General features: G+C 36.1%; 1 protein-coding gene across 1 annotated transcript in view; it reads right to left on the reverse strand.

Annotated features, from left to right (window-relative positions):
• The window catches only part of Lama2 (laminin subunit alpha 2), a 572,217-nt gene that overhangs the window by 13,500 nt on the left and 535,318 nt on the right, over positions 1 to 23,399 (reverse strand). Inside the window, exons 52-56 of the mRNA XM_078019194.1 lie at positions 20,919 to 21,039; positions 17,639 to 17,815; positions 12,507 to 12,655; positions 7,292 to 7,468; positions 6,949 to 7,117 (exon numbers count right to left, since the gene is read on the reverse strand). Coding sequence (XP_077875320.1) covers positions 6,949 to 7,117; positions 7,292 to 7,468; positions 12,507 to 12,655; positions 17,639 to 17,815; positions 20,919 to 21,039 — 793 coding nt within the window. The remainder of the gene's footprint in view (positions 1 to 6,948; positions 7,118 to 7,291; positions 7,469 to 12,506; positions 12,656 to 17,638; positions 17,816 to 20,918; positions 21,040 to 23,399) is intronic.

Below are 23,399 nucleotides of genomic sequence, written 5' to 3' on the forward strand. Positions count from 1 at the left end.
AAAGCAGTGTTTAATATAATGGTGTACTCCAATTAGCCTAAGCTGTAGCAGCCAGTGGGAACAAACTGATTAGTGGGTAACCTCAAAGTAGAAGCCAGGATGGTAAATTCACTCTTCTTTGAAGACATCCAAACTGACACTAATATCGACTTGCAATCAGATGCATATTATAGATATTTCTTTAATAAAATATCTATCGCCTCCTTTATAAAATTGGCAGTTGGAAAAGGACTGAGAAATGCTAGTGTAAGAGGGTTTTTATATGTATCTACTTTAGGATTTAAGGAGGAAGAAAATCCTCTAATCTCTAGTGTGGTAATGTTCTGGTACCACCTGGATCTCTCCCCTTGCTTGGTTGAAGGGAGCCTGGACTGAATCATGTCTGCTTTGCATCACCTTCTCTGGGGTGAACTGAATCTGATTTTGAAATCAGGATGGGTGCAGGGCAGCGCTGTTCCAGAGGTTTGCTTGCTGTTGCTGCAGCTTCCCTTCCTCCTCTCTCAGTCCCCCAGAGGGTGGAGCTGCTCCCCCTGCAGCTCCAGCTTCTCTCTCCCTTCTAACATTTTAAAAGGAAACATGTGAGATGCATCAGAAAATGCCTGCACTACACACAAGAATGAAATGATCTTGACAGTAAGGACATTTTCAACTCTGCTTCCCATAGAAATCTAAGCTAAGCCAGAGGAGTGGGAGGAAAGATCTCATTAGGTAATTTCAATTTAAAGATGGCTCATTGCAAGATGAATTTTCCTCCTCTCACCTACAAGAGCTTGAGGGGAGTCTTTATGGACGTGATGCTTTTCCTATGCTGTTTTGGAAACACTGATCTCTGAAATGTGTTAAACAATTAAAAAAAAAAATCAGTCTCAGTAGAGGCTCATCAATCTCAACGTGTTACAATTCTGCCACCTTGTGGGGATATTTTAAAATACTACAAGTACATTTTGGGGGAAATGAGATATGAAAGGGGAACTGGATATGCTTTTTAATGTATCTGCTTGACCCTGGACAAGCTGTAGGCAGATTGACTTGGATTTTGAGGGGGAGTCTAATGTTGCAGTTTGTCTGTTGATGAAAGCAGTAATGTGGTTGGAGAGGACTCTGAAGAAAGCCAGGCTTGCAACAGTCATGTTCAGGGAAGAGGAGAGTATGCCATTTATTAATAAGGTGAAAATCTTTTCACCCTATTTAATTCTAAGTCAGAGTAAAGTAGTGGTCATATTCAACTTCTGATTGGTGGTTGGTGTTGGCAAATAAATATTTGGATTTAAGATAGCACACGATTCCCTGATAAGCATCCCTTGAATTTAGATAGGTGCAGAGCAGAGATTTAAATTGCATTTATGAAAATTGACATCTTTGTTCTTGAAAACATCGAATGACAAATCATCATAAAATTGCATGATTTTCTTCTTTCATAAGTCAATTATCTCCCTAACAAGTGTGGGCTAAAATCATATCTGATGATTATTTGTGATGATTTTCTTTACGGATGAATACTCAGTGGAAGATACTAGGTTTTTTTTTTTAATACTGACTTTAATGTTCTGAAATGTAATATTCCTATTCAAGCTGTTTATTGAAAAAACTGAATTATGTTAACTCCCTGCTCATGAGCTCTTTTGGTGGTATTGGGCATTTTCAGTGATATTTACACACTAATGCCTGAAGAGAGATTCCTTGAAGTGTAGAGAATGTGTGTTTTTCCTTTAAATACATATCAGTATCCAATCGATTTATCCTTTGGCCTTGACTGTACTTAGCTTTTAAAGTCGTAGCATTAAATCTGCTGGAGAAATCACTTTCTTTTTCTCTATCCTTTCCTTCTCTGTCTACTTCATCTCCTCAATTCCCAAAGAGCCCTTATCAACACAACCCTCTTCATGGCTCCTTATATTGCTCTTCTTGATTTTCACATTTTAAACTTTCAGGTTCACAGTTCAACTTTCCCATAAGATGCAAGTAAAAAAAATAAGCAGCAGGCATTGCTCACAAGCCACACAGCCACGCTCCTTATGAGGACTTGGTGTAAATAGTACATGGATTCACAGAGGACTTGCCACATTTTGACACATCACCATATTTCTGACATACTGGAGGCCCCAGACTTTTAACTCCTCTGTTCCCTGTGTTTATAAATGGGAAAGATCTGCAAATAATATGCCGAAATGCTTATCTAAATGGGCTAAGAAATAAGAGGGAAGAACAAAGAGATGATAAGCTTCTGCCCTATCAAATGAGATAACATGCATGAAATGCCCTCCAATCTCCAAGGTTCTATCATGGATTAACCACATGACTGGTGAAATCCTTTAACCAGGGCAAAGCTTTCTCAGGATCCTCTTCAATTGCTGTCTTCTTGCTGTTAGCTGCTGACTGGGTTGGGTGTAAAGAAGAAAAAGAAGGAAGAAGAGGAGATCTTTTCTGTCAATTGCACTAGAACAAATATGGGGCTCATATATCAGAAGCTTCCACATCAAAAATTAACTTGTAAGTCTTAATTATTACATAACAATTCTTAAAAATTTAAATAAACTTTGATTTAAAAAAGAAAATGTTGAGAATTATAAATGATGAGAAACTTGAGTTCTAACCATTACATGTTGGAGTTTGAAATTGCTTAAAAGTAGAATACTCACCAGTAACCTATATTCCCTGGTGCTTGCCTCACCTTATAAGTATGAAAGGTTAAACTAGCTAGTCACACAGAAGGATTGACAGAGCCATGGGGTATTACCATGAACCAGGGACTCTGCATGCAATGTGTAACTTCTTCCCTCATGATAATCCTAAAAGGTAGATATTATTATCTTATCTTTCTGTGGGTTACCTTACATTTAGAGAGGACCAGGCACCTGCCAGAGTTCATTGAACAAATATGGGTGGTTGCAGGAAAGCTAACAATTACTTACTCTTGTGTTATCACTCTTGCTAAGGCCACCCCCTGCCACTATCAATGATGCTCTCTTCTTCATCTCTGCATTTATTAGATGCTTAATAAATACTTATTTAAAATAAATTGTTAATGGGCTGGGGATATAGCTCAGTTGTTAGAGTGCTTGCCTCACACAAGGCCCTGGGTTCAATCCCTAGCACCAAAAAAAAAAAAAAAAAAAAAGTTAAACATTTAAGTTTTAGTAACCTTTAAAGAGAAGACTCCACCCAAGAAAGACAGAAAATAAGAAAGAAATTATACTAAAAGAGGAGATATGTGTGGCTCCACGATCTGAATTTCTACAATATAATTCCATAAAGAAAGTTCTAAAATTATAATTCTGACCACAACATCATAAATAATTACTATGTACAAGAGAGAGTCAATAGCAGGTAGAGTTCAGATGCATTAGTGGCTTTAGTGCCAGTTCTCACTGATGTGTGTAACCTTGAACCATGTTCGAATTGCTAAGGTCTTCCCTAGCTATGATACGAAAGGTAACTTCTTTGCTATTCTTTCCAGAGCAACCAACTGGGCTGCTCCATAACTAGTTGGCTTTGTTATTGTCTACCAATGAATGTTATATTTTTGGAAAAGTTAAACCATAGATTGTCAAGAGAAAAGGGAAACCAGAATTAGAACGGAAAGTTCCAAGAAAACTGAAAAGAGTGAAAACCTTCAGTCCCAGAAAAAATGTTGTTTTTAGAAACCACAGAGGGATGTGCTTGAGATGACCTACACAATGACATTTGGTGAGCACTAAGGAAAGTAAGGGGATTATTGAAGGCCAGCAGGGGTCTTCTCCAAAAGCCCAAACCAAACCAGCAGGTACAAGATGAGAGACCTGACTGAAGGGAATTCTGGTGATAAGAAGGCTCACAGGGTGAGGTTTCCTTGAGAAAATATGGTATCAATTTAGGAGTCAATAGCCATGATGCATCTGTTGAAAACATTAACAGTTCAGGTACATTAATAGAAAAATAATAACAGACTCAGGGAGGAGGCAATGTCCCTTGAACTAGTCACTTCTTTTTTTGAGGAGTATGGTCTGTCCTATGTGCCATATGTTAAAAGGGGTATTTCAAACTCAGGAGTATTGATTTCCTGGGATATTAAGATTATAAATTTGGTCATACAAAGAATACCTGATCAGGTGGGATATTTAGTCTGGGGAGAACAAGACTTAACTATTTTTGAAACCTCAAAGGGTCATTAGAAGGGATGCTAATATGTTTAGTTATGGAAGCACCATCATTAGGTGGAAGTTACAGGGATACAGTTTGACTCAGTATATAATCAATGGCTTTCTAACACTTTGAACCTGCTCCTCACGACCTTGGAAAATCCTTGTCAATGAAATATTCAAGCAAAGGATGCAAGCCCACGTCAAATATCACACATAAGAAATTCACACTTAGATCTAAGAAGGGGACAGGACCAGAGATCTGTAGGGTTCTTGTCAACTGTAGTTTATAATTTTAAGCGTGTTGTTGAGAAATTAAGGTCTATTTCCTTAGAAATCATTTTATAAAGGCATATGAGGATCTAAGTTCAAAAAAGACTATTTCTAAGGTCAAAATATCATGTTTTTAATTCTTCAATTAAAAACACATTCTTGAACTTAGGGAACACTTACTTTTAAGAAATATAAGGGGAAAAGAAGGAGGATCATTAGCCTTCCTTTTCTGGGGAAAGATACAGACAGAGGTCACGGTATGAAACTGCTGAGAAAACATTCTGAAATCCTTGTAGCAGATCTCCTGATACCTCAGGGGGAAATCACTCCACATGACTGATGGCATTTACCTTGCTTGTTTTGTGATCCTGGGTATTTTCTTTGGTGAGATAACATTAATAGTATTTCCAAAAATTGTAAATAAAATAATTAATAGCTTGTCAGGATCAAATAAAATAATATGATCACAGAGTAATGGACTCATACCAATCACTCACTAAAGGCAGAGATCCCTCAGTGTATCTATGTGATAATGTGCTTCTTCCAATTCTTAAAGAACTTCCACATGCATTATCTCCTATAACTCCATGCAGTAAGCAAGATAGGTGAAAGGTTCACACTTTACAGAATCTAAATTTATGCTTGGAGTAAATGACCACTTTTACTGAATGATGATTATCTGCCCTGTCATTTAATAATTTTTCTAGTGATAAAGAGCTCAGAGCTTTACAGAAAAAACAATTTCATCACAGAAATCAATGAAGAGAATGAGATGGTCAAGAATTTTCCAAATCTACACTCAAGACAACATGTTTCACCCACTTCTGAATTACAGATGTGATCATGTGCTGTTGAGAGTGTCGTGAAATTGACCCCTTTGACATTATGGTGGTAAGAATGTAAACAGGTATAACCACTGGAAAAGGCAATTCAGATACATGTGTTGAGAACCTCAGACATATTCACTTTTTGGTTTCATAATTCACCATCCATGAATCTATTCTATTAAAAAAAATCAGAAATGATGGAAAAAGTTTGATTCACAGAAGTGCTTATCAGAGTTTAGGTTCTAATAGCGAAAAACTGCAAATACTCTAAAATCCCACAATGGACTAAAGAATACATTGTAAAGGCAGAGTGCTGTAGTGATAGCAAGCCAGACTTTGGATTAAGATCCATGGGGTTAAATTTCCTATCGTGACACTAACTAGCTGGGTGAGGGGGTGAGTTACTTAAATTAGCTAATGCTTATCAAATGCACTCGAAGTGGAATGACAATCTATATTTTAAAGAGCAGTTATGACAGTTACAATAACATTAAATGGAAATTGTTTAGATAGCAGCTGAAACATTAAGCTTTTGAAGGCAGTAATTATTATCTATACCATATAATAATCATGATATATATATATATATAAATACTTAGTTTATGGCAGACATGTAGCAAAGATTTTATTTTAATATCCTGATAATAACTCTTTGACATATGTGCTATTAATATCCTCACTTCACAAATGAGGAAACTGAGGAATAGTTCAGCCAAACAGCTTTCCCAAATTATTTTTGTTGGTCTTTTTAGATATATATGACAGTAGAGTATACATTGGCATATTATACATACATGAAGTGAAACTTATTCTAATTAGGATCCCACACTTCTGGTTGTAAATATGTGGAGTTACAGTGGTCGTGTATTCACATATGAACATAGGAAAATTACGTCTGATTTAGTCTGTCTTTTCTATTCCCATTTCCCCTCCCTTCTCTTTATTCCCTTTTAGCTTTCCCAAATTCATATAGAGGGTTGGTTAAACTAGGATTGGTTGAATTGGGATTTGACTCCAGGCTGTCTGACTACTATCTCCTGCACTGTGACACATTTTGTGTATATGTATATGTGTGTGTACCATAATAAAAAATCATAGTAGACTCATACATTTACATGTTTAAAACCAGTTTTAATTGTGTATTATGAATTTTTAAAATCAGATTACCAAATTTTATGGGCACTGGTATGAGATCTATGTGTGAAATGAAAAATAAAATTGATGATTGTAGTGGGGCGTGGTGGTGCCCACCTATAATCCCAGTGACTCAGGAGGCTGAGGCAGGAGAATCACGGGTTCAAAGCCAGCCTCAGCTAAAGCAAGGCACTAATAAACTCAGTGAGACACTGTCTCTAAATAAAATACAAAATAGGATTGGGGATGTGGCTCGGTGGTTGAGTGCCCTTGAGTTCAACCCCCAGTACCAAAAAAAAAAAAAAAAAAAAAGTGATATGATTGAAAAGTGATATGATTCCCTTTCTGTGTTGGTATTCTAGGTAGCTTCTATTGCTAATTTTGGATATTTCTGATTTCCAACTTTCCAACTGAAACTGTACTATTTTATAAACAAAAATTTAGGGAAACACATAAATAAAAATAACTCAAGGTAGAGGTGAGAGGAGTAGATTTTCATTTCCAATCCCAGCAATAGAGTATATCTGATTCCCTGAACAATTCCCCTTCTGAAAAACGACTCAAAACACCAAGTGAATGGAGATATAAACACTCACATGTGCCACAGCTGGGCTGGGAGTAAGGAAGGCTGGGGTGGGAACTGGCTCAGGCTGGATAATGATTTCAGCTGGAACTCCTCCATCTTCATCTTCCAGGGGTTTCTGATGGGTACAACGACCAATGTCTGCATTTTTGAAGGATACAGGCTGGGCAAAGTCCATGGGGCTAATTGAATGGAACAAAATATTTTTTTTCTTAGTTTTCATTCCTCCATAATGAATCAGACCGCCATGCCCTCCCTTTTAGGACCCCCAGTTCAGTCTTCCAATTCTAAATTTCCTATAATGTTAGTGATCCTCAAATTGAAAAAAAAAAAAAGTAGAAAGGAGTATTACTTACACAGAGTTAATAACAAGATTCCACACACAGCCTTCAAAAGGAGGAATGTTTCTGAGTGGAGGAGGTTGGAATTCAGGTGGAGCACCCCCAATGAAAAGCTTTTTGACTTCAATAGCCTGTTCTACTGTGAGATTTTGCATGTGTCTTTTATCTTCATCGACTTGAACAGTGAAGATGCTAAGATTTTTAAAATAAACAAACATGAATCACATATTATTCAATACAGTTGGAAATCTCCTTCCTGCCGTCCCCCACCCATCATTTCTATAGCGTTTAGGTGATCCCCAATTGGCTGATTTGGAACTCCACATTAACCACTGTTATTCTTTCCCCAGCATTTTGTCCCTTATCTCTCTTAACTGTCCCTGAAAGCTTACTGAAATCAGGCAATGTGCAGAAGCAAAATGAGCCTCTGGTAGAGGGGACAGCTGTAGTCTGCAGCCCAAAACATGAGCCTGTGTGCGCAGGGGCTCTTGTGCTGAGCAGTGATGTCTAATCCTGTAAGGATCAGTTGGTTAGGCACAGCATGAGGTCACATTTTGTTTGACTCTTTATTTTTTGGTTTGTGCTGGCTATTATCTTCTTGCTAGGGGACAAACTGTACTCCTGAGAGCTTGGACTGCAGGAATCAACAGCAAACACTGTACAGTACATTGTTTTATAACAATTGTAGCTGCTGGCTTTTGAATAGAAGAGGCAGGCAAGAACACCAAGCTCATTGTTCCTTGCAACAATTTTCCTTAGTGGCTGTTTCATTACTTTCCCTAATTTGCTTATGAGAGATAACTTACACACGACTAATTGAAAACCTCATGCTACTGATTTACAATAATCCTTGGATCCTGGGGCAAAGAATCAGGAGACAAAGTTGCAATGACCAAATGCATTTTCTCTTTTGTTGTTGAAGTAGGTTTTGAGCTTGGTTCCAACAGTCATCTGGGTGCCATTAGTGATAAATGTCATCAATATTAGTCACCAGCCCCAAGATCATAAATGAATCACTGAAAACTGACTTCCTATTTGAAAATAAAACCAAAGTACTCTGGTGGACAATGCAGTCCTAAAGGGCTATCTTACTTGATTTTATAAGTTAAAAACAAAACAAAAACACATACACATGTGGAACTGGAAACAACATAGTAGGGCAACAAATTGTTACTGATTATGGATCCACTTTGATACAATTCAAAAGAGAAAAGAACAAAAGATGGATTTTGCTATGGCTCAAGATATCACTTTTCAAGGGGATGTACAGGGAATTGGTCAGATTTAGTTTCAAAGGAAAAATTATGTTTTTAAGAAACGAGATTGTGGAAGAATATGTAGGCAAATATCAGGAGGTGCAACTTCATTGCTAAGAGCATTGGAGGTTTAGGAGACTTAAGAAGCCTCTCACTTCTCGATATGTGTGACTCACTGAGACACCCCTACCCCCACTCCCGCCACCCCATGTTTCTCCCTTCAATTAAAAGCAATCTCTTGCTTACAGATGAAGTGGTGCTTCTAGGGGCTTTAATGAGTGTGTAAGCCACTCTTAAAGAGAGCAAATCTCTGCTCTTGATTAGAGTTTTAAGGAGCCAGGAGCCCTCCTTTTTCTGGTGTAGATTCTATAGTTGGCTTCTGCCCCAAGGACCATGATATAAGTCCTTTGCTACTAGATCCTGGGGTAGTGATGTGGAATGAATGAGGGCTTTCAGAAGGAACAGACTGGAATTAAGTGCTAGTGTGGAAGCCTACTAGTGCTGTGACCTTGGGCAAGTTATTTAATCATGCTCAATTTCATTTCATTCATTTATAAAATGGAGATAAAAATACCTACTTCAAACACTGGAAAACATTAATTAAGGGTTTCCCCCGAGGCTGTTTTACTTAATAAGGGCATTGCTAGAAGACAATAGCTGGATTCAGCTCATATTTTACACATTAAGTGCATCAAATCTAAATGATTTATGTAGTACTTATGTACAGAAGGACTTTACCAACGTGGCCATTATGAATCTGGTGTGTTTTCTATTTTTTTTTTTAATTCATGTAACAACTTTTTACTGAGGTTCTTCTTCTTTGTGCAAAACACCATAATAAATGCTGCATTACCTATTAATGTTATGACAGGTCAGCTCTATTGTCATTATTTTCTTTTACAATTTTAGTGGTTGAATCTTAGGGTTTCATAATTAATGTTTATATATATATATATATATATATATATATATATATATAGTTGTAGATGGACACAATATTTTTATGTATTTATTTTTATGTGGTGCTAAGGATCAAACCTGTGCCTCACACATGCGAGGCAGGCATTCTGCCCTGAGCTACAGCCCCAGCCCCTCATAATTAAATATTTTATTACTTACATTCTTTTCCTTTTTTGTTCGAAATATTGGTCCAAGACTTTTGTTTCTTCAAGCCACCACCAATTGAATAGCATATTAAATATCTTGACATTGTAATTTACATGAACAAAATTGAATCTCAATGATAAGGAAGAAAATATTTGGGTGGTAGTGTCCAAATCATGCTCTCATTCTGGAAACCCCAATTATGCCTGAAATATCAAACCCAACTTCATGGTCTTTAGCCTCATTTGGTACCTACATGTAGAATATTTTCGTAGAGGAGAAACCCAATTCAGTTGCTTATCTTAGTTGCCTATGCAGCCATTTCAGGCCCTCATCCAGTTAGAACTGCTGAGGTAGATGCTGGGAGAAGTGTCAGAGGCTAGAGCACTCAGAAAAAACAGAGGTCACCGGAGTACCAAGAAATTAGATAACAAAGTGATTGAAATGAGATTTTTTTTTCCAGAGGAAGGGGTAGAAAAGAAGAACAAATGAGGAAAGAGGAGTGAAAAGAGGCAGAGGGGGAGACAGAAGTTTGATCTTGGGAAGTTTGTCCTATAATTTGGTCAAAACCCAATGATTTTATGAGGTGCTATTAAAAACACTATCTTATCCAGGGTTTTAGGAAAACCTAAATGGTGACTGACATTTATGGTCTGAAAAGTGTTGAGAGAAAGCAATATTCCTAAAGTATATTATAATCAACTTGAAGTAAAAGAAACCTTTAAGGTCACAAGTAAGGATAAGAATAAATAGTTTGTCAAGCATGGATAGAAGTATTTAAGACAAATATGTCTGGGTTAAAAACCTGTCTCTGTGTTTCTGATATGTGATTTTGTGCAATTCAGTTACTTCTTTCTCATCCATGATGAAATAATATTAATACACTTCTCATGTACATTTAGAATAATTAACAAGCAATGTCTGTGTAATATTTGACAAATAATATCATAGAATTGGTATATGAAGCATTAAAATGTTTCAGAGTGAAGTTCAGGTGGACATTAGTGATCTCTGGTTAATCAGTTTTATGGAGTACCTTCTTATAAAGTGGAGGGTAATGCTGTTTCGACCTTAGAACACTGAAAAAGACATTATGGAAGCAAATGTGTTCTTGTTTTGGCACAGAGTTCACTGACTACACACTAATATGTTCAACATTATCCTGTAATTAACAGTGAATGGCAAGACCGTTTGTTTATATGGCCAATTAGCAGAATGACCAGTTTTCAGGGATGTACTATCCACTGAGCTTAATCAAATGAAGGCTGGATTGATAGTCAACAGCTGTGAAGCTGGCGTAATAAAATGCCCTTCTTGAAGAGACACCTGTTAAAAGGACACCTTAGTACAACCTCATAATGCATTTGGGGATTTCAAAATTCTTTCTCTAGAAAATAATACATTTTGGGTGATCTGGGATCAACTATATTTCTCAAATTTGCATTTCTTAATTGAAATACTTTCAAGTTCACAGACTCTTAAAAAAAGTTCTTCCCACGGTAAGAAGTATTCATTTTTGGCAAAGGGCATAAAATCTAGTCAAGAAGAAATGTAAAATCATAATCTAAAGTGTTCCTTCAGGTTTGAACGCAAAAATCCAGTCTGCTGTTCTTTTTGGAAACCACAACTACAATATCTGGCTGTTAAATTGGTAAAAGTTCTGATTTTGTCCAACTATTGATCGCTCATTTGTCTTAATCATGGTTTCTAAACATCTTGGTTAGTAGACGCTGCAGGAATGCTTAGCATCAATTCAGCCTACAACCTAATGCTCTATGTAATAATAACAAAGCGAGCTGAGGAAAGCTTTATTATTTACTTAGATGATAAGAAATCCTTATTATTCATCTAAACTGTTATCTATACAAGAGGATAATTAGAAAATATAGATCTTTAGCTACAGAATAGCAACTGCTTGTTTGAACTATTGCTACACATTCATACTTGTGTTTCATTTAAAAGTATTCTCTGTGTTTTGAGGTTTCATTATATTTGATTTCTAGCTCTTTTCTATGCTTCAGTCTAATAAATGGATTGCTTGTTTGGAGGGCTGAGGCCCCTGCAGTCTCTGGGTTTCTGTTTTCTTTTTCTCTAACTGTCCTTCAAAACTAATTAACTTTCTGAGTTGTACAATATTTTCATGAAAAATACTGATGAATTTCCAATAAAGAAATTATTAAGTATGGTAACAACGGAAGAAACAGGAAATTAGTTTGTACTGTTAAAGCCAATTCCCTAGATCAGAGCAAGGGGAGCAGGTGCTATTGTGGATCTGTGGAGTGGAGGTCTCCTTGGAAGGATTGTGGGGTAGTGGCCATTCCCCTTCTCTACCTTGACTCTGATCCCTCATGAAGGTACTGCAGGAACTCTGCACCCCCTGGGGAGGAGACAGGGATGAAACACGCACACAAGAGGCTCAGTAGGTCATGCAGCTGCTGTCGCCACGCTACCATATCTGTGACAGGTTTCTAAGCAGCTGCCATAACTGCTTTGGAACCTGAATGAAATCAGAGCTGCCAACGGTTGCTGGCTCTGGCTGAGCTTTTACGTGAGCTTTACTATGTGCATGCCTTTTTTGAGAAGAGAGTATTGAGAGATGAAGAAGGAGGGATTTTTCTTATCTCTAGATTCAGAAGATTCATTTGGTTATTCCAGAGGTGGAACAGAGACCTGTAGAGGATAAAGCTGTTAAGAACAGAATTCTTAAGGGCCTGGTTAAATGAGGTTCCTGAAATACAAAGTGTAAGAAAAGGAAATTAAGGTACTTTTTCATTTTATGATGGATAGTATTTCTATACACACTGAAGTTCAGGCAGAGACCAAGGCTGGAAAGGAAGTTGACACAGTAAGTATTCTAGTGCTATAGTTACCCTCTAGTTCTCTCCACATGAACAGAATGTTCTCTCCCATCATGAAACAGACTTGGCTCTGGTCTGACAACAATTTTCCTCATTGTTCGTGTCCCCATGGAGAGATGCACTTCCAGACGCCCCTTGTTGAGGAATATGGCATAATAGGCCTGCAATGAGAAATGGTTATTGAAGATGAAAAGGAGACTCATCTATGGCTTAGCTGTAAGATGTTCTGACAGAACCACAATTTCATCTGGCCTGAGATCTTACTGAAGACAACTCAATATATTCTTAAACAGAGTTAGTAGAGTATTTGGCAATGTCTTTTTTAACCATTTACCATTTTTGCTTGTTAGATGATGTGGAAAGTGCAGATAGTAATATAGCAGTTCTCTGCCAAGCAGGTTTGTAATGCTGAATCTAACAGCTGTGTTTGAATTGGTCCTCTAACTCACAAAAGAACACAAAGGGTGTCCACAAAATCTGTCTCTCTTGTATTCACAGGCGCAAGGCTGGCCTCTGGAAATGAGGTCTGACTCTCAACCTCATGGTATTTTGAATGTTTAGACTTCAGTTTGCTCTCGTTCTGGTGTGATAGATTTCTATCACAAACATGTAACTTGTCTCCCACATTTAGAAAGAAGGAGACAATTTTTTTCATCCACAAACACGTCTGCCTCTTCTTGCTATGGTTACCATAGCAACCAGTATGGTTTTGATATCTGATTGTGAACCCCAGGGAGCTTGAATGCAGTCCTCATCCCCAAAGCAGATGCCAAATACATTTCCTTTCTTGTGGACCACTGGGCACCCACTGCACATGATCACAGGGTCCTCATGAGTAATCTATGGCAGTGGAGATGGTTTCTATCAAAATCCTCATGTCTTCAATACTGTACTGAACCATCTACGCAGGTCCACGTCCAGCACAAAATGATCTGAGGATCTAGATTAGTACTCACCATTCCCCAAAGGGGCATCCACAAACTACTTACTTGAGCATTTCTCAGCTGTTTGACATCACAAACCCATTTAGCAGAACACAATCACAAACAACCCTCTGCATATCAAAACTGTTATCTTTGAAAGCTAAAACATGTCAATTTAATCAGCATTGATTCTACAACAGACCCGTACTATTTAACCCCCTTTCCTTCTTTAGATAACAATCACTATGCAATTTTTAAAAATTAGATATTAGATATTCATTATCATTAAAATTCTGGAACATTAAATTTTATTTCTAATTTATTTTGTGCTATAGTACTTCATGTTTTCTTATTTTAATTGTTTTAATAGGAACATAATCTACTTAAAGAAATATCCTGAAAGCTGGTGACTCAGGTCCACTTAATTAGTCCTGATGAAGGGAAATTTGAAGCCAGTAAGTAGGTAGTACTTCATTATTCTGCAATGAGCAAGGAAACAAATATAGTGTGTAGAAATGTATTTTGGAATGTTAGGTCTGGTCTCCCTATTATAACTAGCTTATCATTTGTAACAGTGAGAAAATAATTTTATTTTTCAGGATTAAAGGATAAAGGATTTAAAGGAGCTCTCATGTTTTATGTTTATTCAGTGATTATTTTGTGCAGTGAAAAATGAAATAATGCTTTTCTCCCTATACTCTCCAAAAAATATTTTATTATGACTATTTGACACATTCCTCATAGTGGGATATACATACAAATGATGAAGTTGTGTTCATACTGTGCAGTAAAATCTGCCTCTGAATCCATCACTTAATTTAAGAAACTATTGTTATATCTCCTATGAGCTTCTCCATCCCATCTACCTCCTTCCAGAGGTAACTACATGTCAGAGGCAACCACTAATGTGGATTATACCTTCATTATTTCCATGTTTTTAAAAAGTTATTTTAAAAATGCACATATACATACCTGTAAATGGAGTTATTTACTGCTTCTTGTATTAAAAATCTATAAATAGTGTCATTTTTCATTTCCATATGGTTTCTATCCATCCATGTTGTCTTGTTTAATTACAATTTATTCCTTGTGTCTACTCTTAGTATCCCATTATGCAAAAATGCCAGTTTGCTTATTTGTTCTCGGGCTGATAAGGATGAGGTGGTTTCTACTTTTTCTGCTATGGTTAGAAATGTTTCTATGAACATTCTTGTACATGTCTTATTAGGCAGCTGTGAAGAGTCTGGGCATACACATGGGAGTAGAAAGTTCAACTCTATAAGATTGTGCCAAATCACTTTCCAAAGAGACTTTAGCCACTCCCTCTTTTCTTCCAGCTGTGATTGAGAGTTTCCTTTGACTTTGACCTAACCCTAACCCTAACCCTAACCCTAACCCAATACTTGGTACAATGATATTTCCCAGTGTTTTCTCATTTTAAGTGGTCTAAAAATCTAGTGTGGCCTGAAGTTGCACTTCTCACATTACACTGAGGTTGAATATTTTAAAAATATTTTTGGATTAATCATGTTTTCTCTTCTCTGAAATGTCTAGTCAAATCTTCATTATTGCCTGTGTTTTTCTTTTTGGTTTGTAAGAGTTACTTTTATATGCTGGTTATCAGATTTTTTTAAAAAAATTGACCTTTAATGAATGAATGAATGAATTATGTGGTGCTGGGATCAAATCCAGAGCCTCACCTGTGCTAGGAAAGTGCTCTATCACTGAGCCACAACCCCAGTCCTCATTTACCAGATTTTTGAAGGTTATATATTCAGTAACTTTCCAGGCTGGGGCTTGTGGGGTGTGTGTGTGTGTGTGTGTGTGTGTGTGTGTAGAGAGAGAGAGTTCTAATATTAATGATTTTTTTTGGCTTCTATTTTGTTCAAAAAACCCTTCTCTTCCTCAAGATTGAAAGTTATCCTTCCATATTTTCCTCCAAACATGTTATTTTCTTTCTATATTTAAGACTTTAATTCACTTGGAATTTATCTTTTTGGTTTGATATTAAGAAGAAATTCAGCTTCATTCTATTCATATAGATCACCAATTGTCCTAATATCATTCACTGAATGGATTCACTGTTTTCTTAATGACTCGAAATGCCACTGGAGTGTCAAATGTCATGTCCATCTATGTTTAGGATAGACAGGGTTTTCCTTTCTGTTTCACCAGACAGAATTTTCCATGAATGAATATCACAGCACTACAATCCCAAACTCTCATAATATGCTGATATCTGATAGTCTAAGCTTACCATCTTATTCTTCAATTTCAGGAGTTTGGGAGGTTTTGGTCTTTGATGGAAATTTTTATTGGTACTTTATAATCATACACAATAGTGGGACTTGTATATGCAAACAATATAACAGTATAACTTGGTCAATTTCAATTCCAGTACCTCCCCTTTTCCCTCTTTTCCTCTTTACCCAGGTCTCCTTTCTATTATGAAAAAGATACTTCCGTTTACACTAACTGTCCTGTTGTTCTCTACCATTCCATATCACCGGCAGCACCAAGAACTCTCTCAAGCCTTCTCCTAGAACATCTGTGAAGTTTTTAGGTATTTATTTTGTTATTATTTTTAGTTCAATTTACTCATTAAGATTTTAGTTTTGAATGTAGGTGTTTTTCATCCTTAATTTTTTTATGTTTATTTAGCTCTGAAATCTTTTTCTATATCAAGGTACATGCTTTCTCAGAGATGTTAATGTAGACGATTTTCCTCTATTTCCAGAATTTATGTATTATCTCAGAATAAATTAATCATCTGTAAAAAAAAAAAGATACTGAAATTGAATCACTTTTGGGAGAATTGACATATTTTTAATATTGAGTCTTTCCATTAACATGTTGAATACACTCATTTATTAAGGACTACTTTAATGCCTTTCAATACACTTTTATAATTTTCTTCATCTAGGTCTAACTTGTTATATTTATTCTTAAATTTTATACTTATTCTTATAGTATGTTTACTTATACTTTTTTCAGTTCAATAATAATAACTATTCTTGTGTTTAAATTTATAACAAATGTTTGTATTATTTTTCTATTAAGAATACTTGCTATAAATTTTTACAGATGGCTAAGGAAATTTCTTCCTCTTCTCATTTTATTTTAAAATTATAAATGGGTGTTATGTTTCACCCAATGTTTTTTCTGTATGTACTGGGATGATTATAGGGTATTTAGATTTGCTATTATTAAATGATCCCTGCATTCCTGAGATAACCCAAATTACTCATGGTTTCTATATTTTTAAAAATTCTATTTGCTAATATTTTGTGCAGGCTATATTATTTTTAGAAAAAGAATAAGATAAGACTTTATCACATATATTATTGATTAAATATTAAGTTCTAAAATTAATTTTAAAAAACACATACAATAAAAAAATCACATTTGGTTCACAAAGGTATGTGCACATTCAAGGCCATACTTGTAAAGCATTTCACTCTTCTGATAATGGTGGGCTAGGTAATTTCTATGAACGCTTTTATTGAGAAAAAATAGGTTAACTGAAAAAAATACAATGAAAAATTATAATGGAGGGTATTGAGGAGTACCAAAAGAAGTAAGAGTTCTGATGCCTAAATCTGAGTAGCTGAGGGATTGTTTTTAAAAGAATCAAATGATTAGGGAATGTAAATACTCAAAGCAGATGCTCTTTAGGCTTTATTTTAACATTCTTGAGTGAGACTGAGCTATAGTGGTTCATGCTTCTATTGATTGGGTGCCATCTGCCTCTCCTATGCCAGGTCCTTCTCTGTGTCCAGAGAAGCTGGATTGTTCAAACTCTAAGAGACAGCATTGCCTCAGCTAGTACAACTGGGAAGCTGATCCTAGAAGAAATTTAAATTTAAATTGAACAAACCTTAGCTGAATCTCTACAGATCTGATAAAGTGTTAACCTTAAAGAAGATTAATATAATTTGAATAGATTATAAGCTTCCCACTTACATATGAATATGCGAAGTACTATATGAAAGGTTGGTGCAAATATAGGTGTGACTCAGCACCTCAAATTGACAACATGAAAATATAGAAAAGTCAATTGCCCCAAGAAGGTGATGTGGGGGAAATAGGAAGACAATAGGATAAATGGAATGATTAATACTGGTTAGCCAAAATGAGAGTTGAAATCAATGATGTGAATATAAAGATACACAAGCAATTGAAGCACAAGGGAAAATCCATTGTTAACAGGGGTGAGAGTACCTGTCCAGTCTGCCTCCGTTTTCTCCTAGGTGGTGCTGATACTCCTCCGCTTCCCAAGAGAATGATCCCAGACTCATTCTTGGTGCTGAAGGACAGATTGATGTCTGTGCCTACATCAATCGACACAGGAACAAGTTCCACAAAACCAGGCTTGGGGAAGCTAACTGTGTAAACGTTCTGGGTAAAAGGAGAAGAGGAGAAGAAATCATTAGAAATGAATTTTAATTTCTTCATTGCAGATGCTTCTTTCCACACAGGCCATGTGATTATTAAATGTACTGTAGTTTAGAAAGCATAAAAACCATTGTGATGTGGAATACTTAAATGCAGTTGAAGAAATATTATTTCTAGTTAGAACTTTGAATATTTTGAGAAGTTCGGGTTAAGATTAAAATGATGAGCTGGGCATGGTGGTGCACGCCTGTAGTCTCTACAGCTCAGGAGGTTGAGGCAGGAGGACAGCCTCAACCAAAAGCAAGGCACTAAGCAACTCAGTGAGACCCTGTCTCTAAATAAAATACAAAATAGGGCTACGGATGTGGCTCAGTTGTCAAGTGCCTCTGAGTTCAATTCCTGGTTAACCCTTCCACCAAAACACAAACAAACAAACAAAAAAATCAAAATGATGGCCTTGGCTTTCAGTCTAGAACTTCTGATTAAAAACAGAGATCACTATTGACAGATAACATTTTCTTTCAGTTTAAGTCTACCTTGCTAGTCAGATGCAGCAGCTTGAACCTATAATTTTAGCTATGGGGGAGGCCAAGTTGGAGAATTACTCAAGCGTAGGAATTTGAGATCAGCCTGGCCGACATAGTGAGACTTTTGTCTCAAGAAAAAAACAAAACAAAACAAAACAACAAAATCCCTTCAAACAAAACACCTGACTACCTTGTAAAATTTCCTTGAAGATATTATAATCAATCCCTTGAGTATACTCTATCAATTATTTTTTTGTTTGAAAGATGAGTAGAGCATGGTCTATGTCTCATTCTTCTTCTTGATGAGTCCACAAGCAAAATGTTCATTAGTTATCAAATATGTAAATACTTTCTGGAAAAAAATTTTAAAAATTGGAGCCTTAAAAACAAAACTTTAAAAATACTATTTTTTTTCTCAAAATGAAAATTATACCATTGTTCTTACTGATTATAAAATTAAGCTGGGTGTGGTGGCTCATGCCTATAATCCCAGTGGCTTGGAATGCTGGGACAGGAGGGTTCAAAGCCAGCCTCAGCAACTTAGCAAGGTCCTAAGCAACTTAGTGAGACCCTGCCTCAAAATAAAAAAGTGTTCCTGTGTTCAATCCTTGGTACCAAAAACTAAATAAATAAATAAACACAATAAAATAAAATTAATAACCTATGTTTTAGACAGTAATCAAGTGCAAAATGGACAATGCCAAAGCTGTGTGGAAATGGATCCTTTTTTTTTAAATATTTTTTTTTAAATTTTTTTCTCAATATCTTTATTTTGTTTATTTATTTATTTATTTATTTATGTGGTGCTGAGATTGGAACCCAGTGCCTTACATGTGCGAGGCAAATGCTCTGTCACTGAGCCACAACCCCAGCACCAAACAGAGCCTTTTTATAATTTATCCATTCATTCATTTTACCTTTCACAACCTTTACCCCTTTCTTTCTGCTCCCCCCTGCATTTAAACTGAATCATGGCAAGCATATTCATTTGGGATCTCTTTTGCATTGAAGTTTGTGGGCAATGTCTCTCTGTCAGTAAATACAGACCACCATTACTTTTAATTGCTGGGGGACTTTTTACTACTATCAATGTGCTTGCATTTATTTAAGCAGGTGCTTGTCTTTGGGCATTTATGGCACTTAAAATATTCATTTTTGAAGTTCTGAATTGCACTGGAGTAATAGCAAGGGATCCTTTCATGTGGGCTGTCTTTTCCCTCCACAGTGTTTCAAGCCCAGTTCAATGACACAAGAGCAGGTAAAATGTGTAATCTAATTTCTATTCCAATTTTCAAATCACAGAGTTTTAGATAGTTCAGATAAAACTACTGTGCAGACATTTCAATATTTATCCAAATCAAATTTCTTCCTCATATTTTCCTTGTAAAATAATTTCTGGTTACTGCAAATCGCCTTTACAGACTCATCATTTCCATGCATACAGACTATTCATTTTCTGGACAGTTTTCCATCTTCATGTATATATCTTTTGAATGTGGATGAGAGTTAGGCTTTGAAGATTAAAATGCTCTGTAACATTTTCTTTAAGAAGCAAGTATGGATCCTTAAAGTTTTAATTCTTGATGTATTTCCATTTTCCTTCTTCCTAAGCTCAGGGTGAGTGTCTATGGCCAATTCTAAATTGGAGCCTGAGGCTATGAACAATGAAGTCCTGACAGTTCTGTTCCAGTCTTTAAACCTCATCGCTCTGAAGGCAGATTCACTCTTTCTTTTTCCCTGTCCTCTCTTCATTTCCTTGAACTTTACTGGAGTGCTTTAAAACTATTTTAATCCAAAGAAGCCGTCAAAATGAACAGTTGTATGGTATCAGGGAAATTAAAAATTTGTGTGATATAGTTAACATTTTCTTATTTATAAAAGCTCATCACCATTGAATGCCTATAAAATTCTTGTTAATGTTTTCTATTGACAATTGGCTTTTGTTTATGTTTCAAGAGAGCAGAGCTGTGTCCTCAGTCTTTCTCACTCAACTCTAACTGGGGAGTCTGCAGAATAGTCAAGTGGAATCCAGGGCCTCTTACAAGAAAAAATAAATAAAAAATCAGAGATTCTGGAGATTTTGGCTAACAAAAGACTTTTTGTTATGTTACAGAAGTCTTTGCAAAGTAGGAAGTTGCAAGTCCCCATCTTCGTTACTTCAAAGACAAGGGGCTATACCCTAATAGGTATGGTACAAATTACTACTCTTTTTAAAAATGCTTAAACTCCTAATACATTCTCAAAAAAAATTAATGTTGCTAATAGAGCTATATATAATGCAGATAGATAAAACGAATCTAAAATAGATGACAGAAAATGAGAAAAAGTAGTGTTGGAATGGAAGGGAGAACCAGAGATATATTAATACTAAAGATACATTTTCTTCATTTGGGAAAATGAAGCACAATCTCCATAACACCATTACCATCACAGAACTTTATAGCATGCTTCAATCTTGCTTTACCATTTATGTATAGCTAAGACCAGGATCTGTAGAAATATATTAACAAGAACACCCAAACTAAGTAAATGAAAAAGTGATAGGGATGTGTTTAGGGAGGCTTTAAAAACAGACTAACCTCCAGCGAACATCCTTTGGTAACGCCAACGTAATCAGGACTACTGAGTATGTTGTATGGAGTTCTTGAAATTTCAATATCTTTAAGGCAGCCAGAATATTTCTTCACATTTACTTCTGGCCTATTGAACAGTCAAATGGAAAACAAAAGCAAAGTCATGAGTGTGATGGCAGCAGAGTCTCTGACGATGGGAGGAGGTCATATGGAGCAAAGTGGCACATAGCTCAATCCATGTCTATCAAACTGCTCATGCGCACATGTACCTAGCACACACCATGCTTTCCAATATCTGCTGGTTGACCACTCTGCAGAAGAAGTCTTGTTGTAGTTCTTATTCTCTTTAAAATAATTTCTCATTGTATTCCATACAAAGTACAGAAATTAATTGATTTATTGTCTTCATGTGCATAATGAAGTGTTTCTTTTTTCCATTAAAGATAAGAAAATTATGAATAATTAAACTACATACAAAAACATTTTTTAAAATTTACTTCAAATTTAGGGAAAATAGCTGGAACCATTAATTTTGAAAAAAAAATTCTCAGTGAGATTTTGGAGAAGGCAGTTAAAGAATAATGTACATTTTTTAAAAAAGCTTTTAAGTAAAGAAAAGTCTAGAAACATTCTTCTGGGTTATGTAGCCTAAAAAACAGATATTTAAAAATTAAGTTACAAATCAACCCCAAAGTTTATATTCTATATTGGAGCAATAATGAAACAAAGCAACTAAGTGTAAAAAAAAATACATTATTTTTTTCCTATAGGTTGGGAAATGGCTTCTATAGTCACACTAAACTTGAATGTTTACTTTCTGCTTAGTGCTCTTTCAAACAAGGCCAACCTGCCAGAAGATTGGAAAATGAACCCTTTGCCTTTGAGAACAGCATGTTGCTCTGAGTTAACTATGTGACATAATATAAGTGATCTGACTTCTCCAGGACTCAGTGCACTTAGATATGAAGTGGACATGATAATAATAATGGTAGTACCTGCATTTATCATGTTGTGAAATTTGGATAGGTCAAAAAAAAGAGCACAGCACATGTAAGTGCTCAATAAACATAAACTAGCAGTATGACCCCTCCTGAGCCTAAAACAGTGCTGTCCAACAGAAATTTCTGTGATGATGAACACATTCTGTTCTGCACTAAGTCAAGTGTTACTAGCCACCTGTGGCTACTGGGACTTGCAAGGTAGCTTGTGCCAATAGAACCTGCATATTGATTGTTATTTGTTTTTAACTGAAAGTTAAATAGCCAATAGGGCTAGTGACAATTGTGCTGAACAGTGAAGGTATATAGAGGTAAACATGCGATTTTTCCTTATGTAGTGTTAATATCTTGAAAAGTGTCCAGTCCACACCAATATTGTGCTTGATAGGGTAATGCTTAATTCTCTCCTTACAGTCCCCTGATGCCAAGTTTTTCTTTTTCATCTTAATAAAAAACACATGGCATGAGGAAAAACAGGTGGGAAAGCAAATTAGAACCTGGCAGTGTGTATTAGGTGATTTATTTCACGTCAGGTATTTATTCAGTCCCCCACCCCCAGCCCTCTCTCGCTCTGGAACTTTTCCTTTGATCATTTCCTTTGGTTCTCAAGGTCTCCTCCTCCTGTTCTTTCAGTTAGTAGTTCTGAAGAACATGCCTAACTGGAAGGTAAGTATTGAGCTAAGATTCTTCTTGTAAAAAGCAGAGGGAATAAGTGAATTTCATTTGCAGTGTTCATTTGCTTCCAAATTTTCCTTTAGGGGAAGAAAGATTTATCACAGTTTTCTCAGAAGTTTTGTAATAAAGTACATTTGTCCTACAAGTTCATTGTTTCATGGAAATATAAAGTACCATTTCCAAATACAATGACTTAGCAAGCTGAATGTTCTGAAAATCATGAGGGGTAAGTAAGGACAAATGGAGATCAGATTCCTAAAGGTAGTCATAGGTCTCTGTTTCCTGAGGGTCACCACTCAAGGGCAAATTTCAAAGCTGCACAGTACCATTCCAGAGTTTTATTAACATATATTTCAACTGGAAGCCAGACTTTGCCTTTTAGTCATCTCAGCAAACAGATAGCATGACTAGTCTCATAATAGTATCATGATAAAACAACTGTTTCATTTTTTTCCCACTTTCTGATATTAAGTCTGGCTTTGCTTTAAAATTTTCTTGGATCCGTTAGACTTCATTATCTCCTATCCAGAAATTTGGCATAGTTATGCTCTTAAATGCTAAAATACCACAAATCAGCTCTAGCCAGAGTGTGCCAACCCTGCACATCTCTGGGGTTGACTCATCTACAAAGGCTGCTAATTCCTGCTAATGCCTGTCTGTAAGAATTAATGTACCTGAGAAGGTAGGGGGACCATTAGAAAACTTCTTCACTGTTAGTTCAAACAGTTGTTTTAAACAGTATTTCCAGAGATTCCTTTCACTTGGCTCCATAGCTAATTCTAAATAAACACAGCAACTATATAAGCAGCTTTGC

The sequence above is a fragment of the Ictidomys tridecemlineatus genome, chromosome 8, assembly GCF_052094955.1.
Source record: "Ictidomys tridecemlineatus isolate mIctTri1 chromosome 8, mIctTri1.hap1, whole genome shotgun sequence".
Taxonomy (NCBI): domain Eukaryota; kingdom Metazoa; phylum Chordata; class Mammalia; order Rodentia; family Sciuridae; genus Ictidomys; species Ictidomys tridecemlineatus.